At 53.2% G+C, this 12,005-nt stretch overlaps 1 protein-coding gene across 2 annotated transcripts; it reads right to left on the bottom strand.

Moving 5' to 3' along the window:
- Window positions 1-6,073: 6,073 nt before the first annotated feature.
- Window positions 6,074-12,005, bottom strand: LOC135972116 (protein S100-A16-like). Of its 2 annotated transcripts, XM_065563197.1 has the most exons (4): window positions 9,215-12,005; window positions 8,910-8,970; window positions 7,866-8,035; window positions 6,074-7,204 (listed from the first exon to the last, which is right to left on the bottom strand). In XM_065563197.1, the coding sequence occupies exons 2-4, from the start codon at window positions 8,938-8,940 to the stop codon at window positions 7,064-7,066; spliced, it is 342 nt and encodes a 113-aa protein (XP_065419269.1). In that variant the 5' UTR covers window positions 8,941-8,970; window positions 9,215-12,005; the 3' UTR covers window positions 6,074-7,063. The 2 variants fall into 2 exon arrangements, with proteins under 2 accessions (XP_065419269.1, XP_065419270.1); XM_065563198.1 differs by lacking the exon at window positions 8,910-8,970 and having other exon boundaries at window positions 9,215-9,337.

Below are 12,005 nucleotides of genomic sequence, written 5' to 3'. Positions count from 1 at the left end.
ATAATCAAGGAGACACCTCATCACAAGAAGAAGAGCCACTCCATGTTTTGTCTTTGGCAGTGGGCTCACATGAATACTGGGTAACCCCGTTGTTGGACGGCAAATCTATACGCATGGAACTGGACACCGGTGCAGCCGTCTCGCTGGTCTCCGAGACTGTGTATAAAGAAAAGCTACAGCATCTTCCGCTTAAGGCAACATAAACTGTTCAGAAGACGTATACGGGAGAAGCTGTGCCCATGTTGGGCACTATGGATGTTAAGGTGGAGCTCAATGGACAGGCTGTTAAATTGCCACTGTTTGTGGTGAGAGGTAATTACCCAGCCTTAATGGGTAGGTCTTGGCTTGGGCAGAAGTGCACCGAGTGACTAAAGAAGAAACCGATGTGCCGCCGAAGACCCAGAGCCCCGCCGGGTGAGTAAATGAAAAGTGTCGCAGCGGGTGGTGCCTTTTTTTTTTATCGCTCCCCCGGGTGAGTAAAAAGTTGCCAAGAAATTGACAAGGCACCACTTGTGCTCAGTGCGGGAGCGGCTGCACCCCTGCTCCCCCCCAGCTACACTACTGCCCAGACACACAGGAAGAGACAGGCCCTGTCCCAAAAAGCTTAAAGTCTAAATAGAGAAGAGGGACAAAGGTCTCCTGAGTCCCGGCCCAGTGCTTTAACCATTTCCTAGTGATGATAAATAATATGGCCAGCGTTTCAAAGCACTAAGGCTAACATCTTCAAAAGAGGCCACTGATTTTGGATGCCTCAGCACGTGGGCACTTAACTTGAGACAATTTAGGTGTCTATATTTGGGCACCCAAAATTGAGGCCACTTCAGAGAATATGGCTGCTTATAATATCCTCATGTCACTTTTCAATGTAAAGGACGGCTGTAGTTGCCACAGGGGTGTTACATGAGCACAAGAAGGAAGGGAGGCAGGGGCTGGGTGAGGGGGAACTGGAGAGGAGCAGGGTCAAGTGAGGAGAAGAAACAAAACAGTAGGGCCTAGTGCCTCTCTCTGTTCAGGTGTGGCTTCCACTCTGGAAATGGTTGGGTACCCCATACTGCATTACTTTAATACAAGGGTCTCAAACTCAAATGACCACGAGGGCCACATGAGGACTAGTACATTGGCCCGAGGGCCACATTACTGACACCTCCCCACACGCTGCCCTTGGCCCCGCCCCTTCCATGAGGCCCCACCCCTGCCCCGCCTCTTCCCTGCCCCCATTCCAACCCCTTCCCCAAAATCCCCACCCCAACTCTGCCCCCTCCCTGCCCCCAGGGGGTGCAGGAGGGGTGTGGGATGTGGCGGGGGCTCAGGGCAGGGAGTTGGGGTGTGGGGTGCAGGAGGGGTGAGGGGTACAGCAGAGGGTCAGGGTGCAGGGTGCGTCAGGGGGCTCAGGGCAGGGGGTTGGGGTGCAAGAGGAGTGTGGGGTGCGTCAGGGGGCTCAGGGCAGTGGGTTGGGGTGCAAGAGGAGTGTGGGGTGCGTCAGGGGGCTCAGGGCAGTGGGTTGGGGTGCAGGAGGGGTGCAGGGTGGGGCAGGGGGTTCAGGGCAGGGGGTCGGGGTGCAGGGTGCAGCCGGGGGCTCAGGGCAGGGGGTTCGGCTGCAGGAGAGGTTCGGGGGGCAGGATCTGGCCCGGCGCATACCGGGGTCAGGGCAGGCTCCCTGCCTGTCTGCCCTGCCCCAGCTTGGCTCCGGGAAGAGGCTGGAATGTGGGGAAGGGGGAGCGGAGGGGGCTGTGTGTTGCTGTTGCTTCAGGCACCACCCCCAGCAGCTCCCATTGGCCGCGGTTCCCCGTTCCCGGCCAATGGGAGCTGCTGGGTCGCTGCCTGAAGCAACAGCAACACACAGCCCCTCTGCCCCCCCTTCCCCATGTTCCAGCCTCTTCCCGGAGCGACGCAGGGCAGGGCAGGCAGGCAGGGTGCCTGCCCTGTCCCCGATGCATGTCCGGCCGGAGCTGCTCCAGGTAAACACTGGGGGAGGGCGAGGGGCTCGCGGGCCACGTGTTTGAGACCCCTGCTTTAATACCTGCTTGAATGGCACACGTGTGAGCAGTACTGTGAGCAGCCACTAGATGTCACTACCCCACATCATGTCAGCTGAGGAAACACAGTATCAGCTGAGTTGTAGCCCTGTTAGTCCCAGGACATTAGAGAGACCAGGTGGGGGAGATACAATCTTTCATTGGACCAACTTCTGTTGGAGAGAGACAAGCCTGAAGAAGAGCTCTGTGTAAGCTGGAAGGTTTGTCTCTCTCCCCACCAGAAGTTGGTCCAATGAAAGCTATCACCTCCCCCACCTGGTCTCTCTAATATCAGCTGAAGCAGGTATATTTATTGACTGGCCCTGAATGTGGCTGATGACTGAGTTGGTGTAGACAGCAAGGGGCCGCGTGTCCCTGCGTTGCATGATGCCCACAGGCTGGGACAGCAACTGGGTTTCCACCGGCAGTGACCGCACCAGGCAAAGGGCAGCTCAGAGACACAATGAACTGAGGTTACTTGCTGAGCCGTGCTGGTTTGGATGACACAAACTTCCTTTCAGCTGAGATCGGAAATCCTCTAGACAGGTGCTGCATTCGGCTTCACAGATGTTTCTGTTCCCAGAGCAATCTCCATGAGGGGCTGCCCGGGGCTGGCCTTTCTCAGACACCAGCTGGAAAACTTCAAAGAAGCATCAGAGTGAGCAAGAGTGATTTAAGCCTTTTCCACCCTAAAAAGTTGCCACAGATTAATTTAAATTGACTTTCAAACGGATACAGTTAAACCACTGTTGTGTGCAGTGTTGTAGCCATGTTGGTCCCAGGATATTAGAGATCCAGGGTGGGAGAGGGAATATCATTTATTAGGCCAACTTCTGTTGGGGAGAGAGAGACGCTTTTGAGTTTACACAGAGCTCAGGAGATCTGCATTTGATTTCCTGCTCTGCTACTGACATGTGTGACCTGGGGCAAGTCACTTAAGACATGTCTACATTGCAAAAAAAAAAGTGTGTTCTTAATTCAGGTTAAAATCACAGAGAAGACACAGCTGTGTCTTCAGTGCTATTTTAACTGAGGTAACCTAACCCGAGCAGGGGTGTGCGCAAGGGGTGGCAAGCAGGGGGGCGCCCCCCCACCAGTAATCATCTGCAGCTTCTGACCTGGCCCCCGCTCCGGGATTCCCCCCCCCTTGAATCCCTCCTGCTCCTCCCCCCTTTCTGCCAGGGTGGGAGTCGGACTGAGTGCGGCTGAAGAGACGGGCCTGGGAAAGGCCCCCGCAGCTAGCACTCCCACTGAACCCCACTAGATGGCGCTCAGAGCAGGGAAGCTGGGATGGCAGCAGAGTGGGGGGAGGGCAGGAAGCCTGTTGAGGCCCGTCCCTTCCTCTCCCGCAGCCTCCTCGTGTTTGGAGCCAGGCACAATGGAGGGGAGGCAACAGGATGGGGGGGGGGGAGCCCGAGGAGGCAGCGGCAGACAGTCCCATTTTTTCTTCCCAGCGTAATGTGTACAATGCAAATGGGATTGGGATTGTGTATTGCCGACACCATTCAAAAATCTTAAATTGGGGATGGTATCCCCCAAAATCATGAAATTGGCTTGACAATTGCAACTTCATATGTTTGGGGTTCTTTGTATTTCCCTTCCGATTTCTGAGCCATTTGGGTCACTTTTTCAATCTGCAACCATAACTCTTAAAACAATTTTTTTTTAAAGAAAGAGCTGAGGTTTGTTTATGTGATCACATGACTCCAGTAGCTGGGTGTTGGAATCAAAGATGCCAAATATCCCAATTCTGTATACAGGCTCCATCGCCTGATATGAATCCCCGTCCCATATGTTGATGCATCCTCAGCTGGGGTAGCCAATGGAGCTATTCTTTCTGTCATCAGCTGAAGATCTGGTCCAATGTGTCAAATACCCCATACTGTAGGCGAGTGCTCCGAGGATGTGTGAACTGTAGCAAGAAGCCAGGTAGAGGCATGGGCTGGAGAGCGTTCCAGGCAGTGAAGTAGTGAGAGAGCAGATCTAGGGATAACACTGGTTCCCTTATTGTAATAGAGCCCCGTGTTGAGTGCTAGAAGGAAGCAGCCCTTTCTAGGATGTTTTCCCCCCACTATTGTCACACAATCGATGAAAGTGCTGTTGTTGTGGGAAGCAGTGCGTCAAAGGGCGCCGAGATTTCCGATCTGTTAGTGCTGATTTTAATTTATTTATTTATTTTATGTTTTTGCAGATGTGTCATGGTTTGTACACCAGGGTGCAAGGTGCAGGACAGAATCAGGCTCTGTATGTGGAAAGACGCCTCCTCTTGGCATGGAAATTGCTGACTTCTTGGCCCGTTGCCACTGAGAAAATGTAATAAACCCCAATTTGGTGGCCCTTTTTTTAATTGTTTCATTGATCTGGGGAAGGCGGGAACCGGGTGGACACCCTTCTCTGGGAATGCGGCGAGAGAGGGAAGAAGCCCCAGGGCTGGGAGGCTGGGAGCCCCACGGGTGGTGGAGAGGAAACCTCACAGCGGGGGACACCAGTGTGGGGGAGTCGGCAGCTCCGGGGAATGTGAGAGCCGATTATGGGGCAGCAAAGGGAGAGGATGCCCAGACACCCCCTCTGAAGCTAGCAGTCGCTCGCTTCCACCACCTGCAGGCGTGGCGGTGGTTCTCCAGCCCTGCACTGCCCAGGACTGGCGACCAACACCAGGACTTAAATAGCATCCATTCACAGCCCTGCAGTTTCAAGGCTGGATTGCAAATTTCAGGAGGGGCTGTATTTTCTGCAAGCCACTGACTCCCTCCCCCTTTGGATCCCAGCTTCCCACAATCCTTTTGCCCAGATGTTCCTGCTGTCTCCCTCTTCCTCTGTTGTTGCTCCTGCTTGCACTCCTTTCCCCACCCCTCCGCCCAGAAGTTTTACTTTCTTCCCAGGCCTTCTGCTAGTTGCCGTTAGGACCATGTCATGTTTTCACTGTAATACCCATCGCTGCCTGGAATCATCTCCCCTGGACTATCGTCACTCCACAATTGGCTGACAGCTCCCTTTCTGATGCATCGCTCTGCTGATTTTTGGTATTTCGGACGTGCCAAGATGCAGGGGCTGAACTGAGAAAATAAAAAGAGGGTGACGGTCTTCAACAATTGGGTCTCCGCCTTTCCTTCAACTCTTAGAAAACTTGCTTTCCAGGGGCCACAGGGACTGATCCATGTGCCAAAGGAGTGATGGATTCGCCTTTCCCCAGCTCCCAAAGCAAAGACTTGTGATATGGTCATTACTGGTGGGCAATCAGGAAAAGGCATTTCAAAAAGCATGCAGGATTTTTAAAGGGGAAGGGGGATGGTTTCCTGTCTGCATGACCCCTGGGCAGTGGAGTTCACAGCTGTGACCAGAGTGGTCACTGTCGGGCATTGTGGGACAGCTGCTGGAGGACTGACATAGGTCACACAGTGTCTTCACTCACACTGCATCAATCTCAGTAGGTTGGGAAGGTCATGGATCACATGGGCAGGTCACAGAGTAGGTGTGGGTGGCAGACAGGTTGGGAAGGTCAGAGAGCAGGTGCAAATGGCAGAGCGGGTGCGGATGGCAGGGCGGGTGCTGGGAGGGCGGCAGATTGGCTGAGAAGGTCCCAGAACTTGGCCTGTCCGAGTCCCTCCCGCAGCATGACAATGATGTGCCCAGCCTGGGAGCGCCCCACTGCCCTCTGCTGGCTGTGCGCTGTACTGCGTGTCCATGCATCAGAACTGACCCATCCAATCCGGGCTGCAGTAAGAACAGAGACGTGGCCAGAGCTCAGAGCGGACTCTTTATTCAAGCCATGTTACCGAGTGATAGCAGGGTGGCGCGGGGAGAGCAGGCCGCAGGGGTTGGGAGAGAGATCCCAGTGATGGAGAGCTGGGTCGTGTGGGGCTCCCATGCCAGGGCCAGAGGGGAGGTAGGTGACATGGGGAGCAGAGGCCAGGGCGGATTCGGGGTGTACGGGGTGACTCCTAGCAGTGGGGGGAGATTGTGACAGATTTTTGTTACTAATCTGCCTGAGGTGTCTGGTGATCAGGCTGAGGCCGCAGGATCGTTAGGGGCGGAGATGACGGAGCACACCAAGTGTCTAAGTTTTAAAGCTTTATTAATAAAATAATAAAACTACAGCGGAGAGTGCTGGGGGTTCCCACGTCACTCAGAGGAAGGAAAAAAGAGTTAGTGCCCCAAGCCCTAACCTACTTTCATACTCACACCTGCACTACCCGAGGCTGGCCAAGCCTGGGAGTAATGTAAGAAGAAGAGGGGGAGGGGTGGACGGGAGTTCTTGTCCTATGCGCGGGTCGTCCAGGGTCTGCTGTTTTTCTCTGACTTGCTTTGGCTGTTGGGAGGGTTTTTAAGTCCTGGGTTCTTTTCGGGTGTTTCATTCAGGGACCTTTGTTCCTGGTGCTCTTTGTACCAGTCCAAACTGGCTTTCTGTGGCCTCCTCAGCTTTCCCAAAACACACCGGCTCCAGGGATATGAGACTTTGTTTTCCCCTTCGCTGGCCTTGCCGTCTCGCTCGTTTTTGCAATCTCTGCGGTCCTGCTCAGCCCGTTGAGCGCCGTGACCTTGGACTGGGGCCAGCATCTTCTCTTCGGAGCTGAAGTGTTGAGTTAACCCCTTCTCTGCTCTCTTCCTTCCTCCCCCTTTGGCCTCCCGCAACCTGCAAAGGAATCTTCCACTCCACACTCACACCTTTAACCCTTCCCAAAATGCCTTACAATGCTTGCAACAGCGTTAGCAACATACAATGCTGATCTGCCTCTCCAGGGGACCTGAGGGAGGGGGCCATTGGGTTGTGACAAGATGGGCAGCATGGGAGCAGAGACCGAGGGGTGATCAGGGTGGGATCTAGGTGAGGGGGACAGGGGCAGCTGCAGCAGCATGAGACGTGCAGAACGGGGAAGGGGGTGGCAGGGTCCCAGCAAGCAGACAGATTAAGGTCGCTGGGTTTCTTGGGGGTGAGGTGGTGTGGGGGAGGTGCAGATTTGCTTTGAGTGCATCAGGCAAAGGATTTGGGGGCATTTCCCGTTGCGGTGCGTGCCTCGGTTTCCCCACTGGACACAGCTCCCCGGTCGCTACTCGTTATAATTGCTGCGCCGGATCACTCGGCAAATCTCTACGATCAGATCCCAGTACTCGTCGAAGGAGATTTTCTGATCGTTGTTGGCATCCACCTTCCTAAACATGTCCAGCGCTGCCTTCTGGTCCTCTGAGTTCTAAAGCTCACCAAGGAAACAGCAAGTCACTGCTGGGGACCCATCGGGCAGGTGGATCAGTAAAGGGCTTTACTGCCGGGTGTGTGTCTGTGTGAGCGTGTGCGCGCTGCTACCCCCTGCTGCAGGGGGTCAGACTAGCAGGGCTCCCCACACACAGACGTGTGTGTGTGTGTGTGTGTGTGTGTGTGTGTGTGTGTGTGAAGGAGAAGTGAGATACAAGTCAAGCTCGAGGCCCATTGGCAGAGGTGTGAGGGCTGTGGGGAGCCAGAGTTGGCATAGCAGGGGGTCAGTGGGTCAGGATTTAGTGCCACTGGCAGAGCTGTGCAGAGCGGAGCTAACTCCTGGGAGAGCAGGGGGATGTGGGCCAGGACTGAGGGGCGCCAGCAGAGCGCTGGGTTGGGGGGGAGCCAGGGCTGGGCTAATCGGGGTCTCTGGGTTGGGAGTGAGGGGCACCCGCAGAGTTGTGGGGAGAGCCCCGCGCTGGGACAGCAGGGGGCTGTAGGTCGGGATTGAGGGGCACCAGTAGAGCTGGCGGGGAGCCCAGGGCAGGGACAGCAGGATGCTGGAGGGCAGGGCTGAGGGTCACAGAAAGACCCCCCTTTGCTAGGAGCCAGTGGTTGATGTCTCCAGTCACCTTGGGGTGCCAGTAGCCGGGTCTCACCGTGAGCTGATGGCTCAGCTCGTTTCTGAGCAGGTTCTGGAAAGCCGCCTGGTCCAGCTCCTTAGGTCCCTCGGAGCCCTCGGCGTATCTGTAGAAGCTGCCCACGATGGCATGGAGGCCCCTTTCTAGCTCAGAGCCCTCCTCTGCCATCTCGCCCGGCTTCCTTCCACCTCCAAAGCAAAGGCAGATGGTATCAGTATGGGCCCACCAGCCCCAGAGACCTCAGCTAGGAGCCCATGTCCTGGGAAGGCTGGGGAGTACCTGCTGCTGGGGCTACAAGACCTGCTGCAGTCTGCAGGAGGGAGCGATGGGGGTGTGGGGGGCTAGAGAGATAGATGCGGCCCAGCTCTGCTATGGTGATGGTTGAGCATCACTTTGTGATAAAGGTCAGCGACTCTATGTGCTCTAAAATCTACCTACGAACTCAGATTGTCCTGACACTTTCCCACCCAGCTCCATATCTGAACCTTCATCTCCTTAGGCCTCAGTAACCCAGCTGCAAAAGAGGGGAAACAGTCCTCGTCTTGTCTAGTTAGACTGTAAACTCCTTGGGGCAGGGGCTGTCTCGCTGTGTGTCTATGCAGCACCCAGCACAACGGGGCCCTGATCTAAGCTGGGGCAGGGACTGTCTCTCCCTGTGTGTCTGTGCATTGCCCGGCACAACGGGGCCCTGATCTCAGCTGGGGCAGGGACTGTCTCTCCCTGTGTGTCTGTGCAGCGCCCAGCACAACGGGGCCCTGATCTCAGCTGGGGCAGGGACTGTCTCACTGTGTGTCTGTGCAGTGCCCGGCACAATGGGTTGTCTAGCTGTTACTCTAATACAAATATCGTAACAGCAAGTGGTGGGTGAGTGTAGCGGCGGATGATGGGTTCTGCGTGAGTCTGAGGGGCTCAGAGGGGAAATGGGGAGGATGCAGAGAAAATGTTGCATTAAACTGAAGAGAGACCCTAGGACTTGGGCCATTATTATTGACTGATGTAGTGAAGGCTCAGTGCAGAACCAGGGCCCAGAATTGCCAGGTTCGTTAGTGCCGCGTCTCTTACCGCTCCTCTCCAGCTGCAAACTCTGCCCCATGGGCCCGCCGGGGACAGTGCTCCTGGTTTGCTAGAGAGACCAGAATCGGACGTGAGCGCCATGACGATTCCTCAGCCAATCAGTAAGGCTCAGGCCAAGACTGTAGCCTTGAAAAATACTAAGAGTTAGAAATGGACAATATTGCAAACTATGGCCCTGGCTGTTAATTGGTTAAGACGATCCGCCGGGGGCTAGTAACAGGAACAGAAAAGGAGTTAAAAGAAACAAGAGACACAGCAGAGCCTGGGAAGCCGGCAGGGCAGAGACACGATACCTTACGGCAGGCCCCGGAGCAGCATAGACGGTTGGAAACAGCTGTAGAGAACCTGGACAGAGGGACCTGCCGCCCCCTGCTTTCAGTCTTGCTGGGCAATAACAAACTCTGGGCCTGAACAATGTAGTGTCTGAACAATGGGGACAGGAAGGGAACGTGGTGGCCAGAGCAGAGTTAAAAGCCGGAACATGGAATGGCTGGAATGGGGCTGCAATGGGGACGTTGGGAATGACCCAAACCACCCACCTAAGAAGCCCCGGGCAGGGGCCACCCGTAGGATAAGTGCCAGGTTCCGGTAAAGCCTGAACCAAGACCTAGACCAGTGCCTGTCCGAATGGGAGAAGTGAGTGCCCAGGAGGGGGAAGTAGCAAACAATACTGTCACTGGATTGGTAAATCAGATGAAGTATAAAATGGACCAGTTGACAGAGCACATGAGGAGACAGGAGCTGCGATTCGATCGCAGGGGAGTGATAAAAAAGAACTTCCAAGTGAAACCCCGAGAGTGAGCGGGTTAACCCCTGGGATTGCTGCATTAACGCATGGAGGTGCCCACAAACAGTTAACTGCAGCTGGCCGGGGCGCTCCTGCAACCCAGTTGGCAGGCAGACAAAAGCAACAGACACTGGGGGAACAAACAAGTTTTTCATGAGCAGGCAACAACCCCCACTCTCCGCTAAGAGCCAGGATCTAAACCAGGGGTGCAGGTTCCCGACGCGTTTCACCCCTGGAGCCTCACTCCATGCTCACAGCTCATAATATAATCTTCAGTCTCAAGCATTCTACCCCACTGGTTACGTTTTCCTTTATGTCCTCTCTCCATTTACTAAACCCACTGCTGCTGCCTGTACTGTAACATAACGTGACAGAGTTCACTAATTTCCCTTGGCTCAGGTTTCCCGCCCTTCCTAGGTTGCTTCTCATCCCGCCCCCCTGCCTCCCCTCACTTCTGCCCTCTCTTCCTTTTAAAAGTGAAAAGTAACATTATTACAGATGCCTCCAGCGCTGAAAAAGACGAAGCAACTGAAAACAAAACGACAAACGAACAAAGAAAATGAGCTAAAAACTTTCTTTTTAATAAGCCCAACGAATCCTTCAGAAGTGCAATAGCTGGAATTACTCCTAACTTTTGTGAAGATATGGTTGCCAAGCAACACAAATGCAGGCTCTGCTTCTAATCCTAAACACCGACTAAGATTTGAAACACGGGCTTTTCTTATTTCCATGCAATAGCATTTTTAAAACAATTGCAGGTTTGTTCGGCATGTCACACATGTTGTCCTGTGTTGTATGTTGTTTGTGTCATGTGACTATTTAAAAAAAAATGGTGTCAACAAAAGTCAGTTTTGAACTTTTTTTTAATAGAAGTGGTATTGCACTATTTTAATATTATGGTTGGCATATTACTATTATAATATCTATTAATTCTTCTCCAAAGCTCAAAAAGGCCTGAGTGATAAATAGATGTTGTGGCAAACCAGGACAAACAGCTACAAAAGGGGGGGGGGGGGGTAGTAATCAGTCCCAGAGGGTTAAAAAGGCGTCTCCCAAGCCACTGAGGAGAGAGAACCATGGGGAAATAAGGTTCAGCTGGGCAAGGGGTTACCAGGGAACTAATTCGGTTCAGCTGGCTCCAACTGCTTGGGACCTTTTTAAACCCTCCCCGGCGTGGAAGGAATGGGGGAGAGGCAGGCAGGCAGGCAGGCAGGCAGGCAGGCAGGCAGGCAGGCAGGCAGGCAGGCAGGCAGGCAGGCAGGCAGGCAGGCAGGCAGGCAGGCAGGCAGCGAGTAAGCTAGGAGCAGCAAGGCTTTGAACCCTTCCTGAAAGGAAGGCCACACTCTGTCCCCAGAAGGGAAGAGAAACAAGCACAAGGGACTGACTGAGGGAAGAAATAGCCAGACCCTGTGCTACCTACAAGGATTTGCTTTGCCCAAGCCTGTGTCTCCAAGGCTAAAAAGGACCGAGCCTGCCGAGGAGAAGAAGGTACTTTGCCACACTGTATATATATTTTTGCCTCAACAAGTCATGTAATTGCAAACAAAAAGCATTTTCTTTGATTAATCACAGGTTTTTTATTCAAAGGAAACAGTGTAAGGGGAAACTTCAGCATTAATGTAAAGGTAATATTAGCAAAATATCAATTTTGGGGGGTTATTTTATTAGGGCTGTCAAACAATTAACAAAATTAATCACGATTAATCGCAGTTTTCATCAGACCGTTAAACAATAATATAATACCATTCTGCTAAACATTCATGTGCCCCACCACTCCAGAGGACATGCTTCCATGCTGCTGATGCTTGTTTAAAAAATAATGCCTTCATTTGCGACTGAACTCCTTGACGTACATATTTCACGTTATGGCAGTCTCAGATGATGACCCACTTTCACTGCAGATTTGACCAAATGCAAAGAAAGTACTGGTATGAGATTTCTAAAGCTAACCCAAGGTTTAAGCATCTGAAGTGCCTTCCAAAATCTGAGAGGGACGAGATGTGGAACATCGCTGTCAAGAGTCTTAAAAGAGTAACACTCTGATTGGGGAACTAGAGAACCCGAATCCCCCCAGCAAACTAATCAACCTTCTGCTGATGGCATCTGACTCAGATAATGAAAATGAACATGTGTTGGTCCTCACTGCTTTTCATTAAGAACAGGAGTACTTGTGGCACCTTAGAGACTAACAAATTTAGCAGAACCCGTTATCAGCCCGGAAGCATGTCCTCTGGAATGGTGGCCGAAGCCATGAAGGGGCATACGAATGTTTAGCATATCTGGCATGTAAATACCTT

This window comes from Chrysemys picta, chromosome 12, assembly GCF_011386835.1.
Source record: "Chrysemys picta bellii isolate R12L10 chromosome 12, ASM1138683v2, whole genome shotgun sequence".
NCBI classification, from domain to species: Eukaryota; Metazoa; Chordata; order Testudines; family Emydidae; genus Chrysemys; species Chrysemys picta.
Note: the sequence above shows the minus strand (reverse complement) of the source record. Positions and strands in the feature narration are given on the sequence as shown.

Bases quoted from the DNA above. Each gene is read 5' to 3' on its own strand.
- LOC135972116 (XM_065563197.1), bottom strand. From the start codon at position 8,940: ATGGGGCAGAGTTTGCAGCTGGAGAGGAGCG. The intron at 8,036-8,909 runs GTAAGAGACGCG...TTTGCTTTGGAG, and splicing joins TTTGCAGCTGGAGAGGAGCG to GTGGAAGGAAGCCGGGCGAG. The intron at 7,205-7,865 runs GTGAGACCCGGC...GGTGAGCTTTAG, and splicing joins AGCTGAGCCATCAGCTCACG to AACTCAGAGGACCAGAAGGC.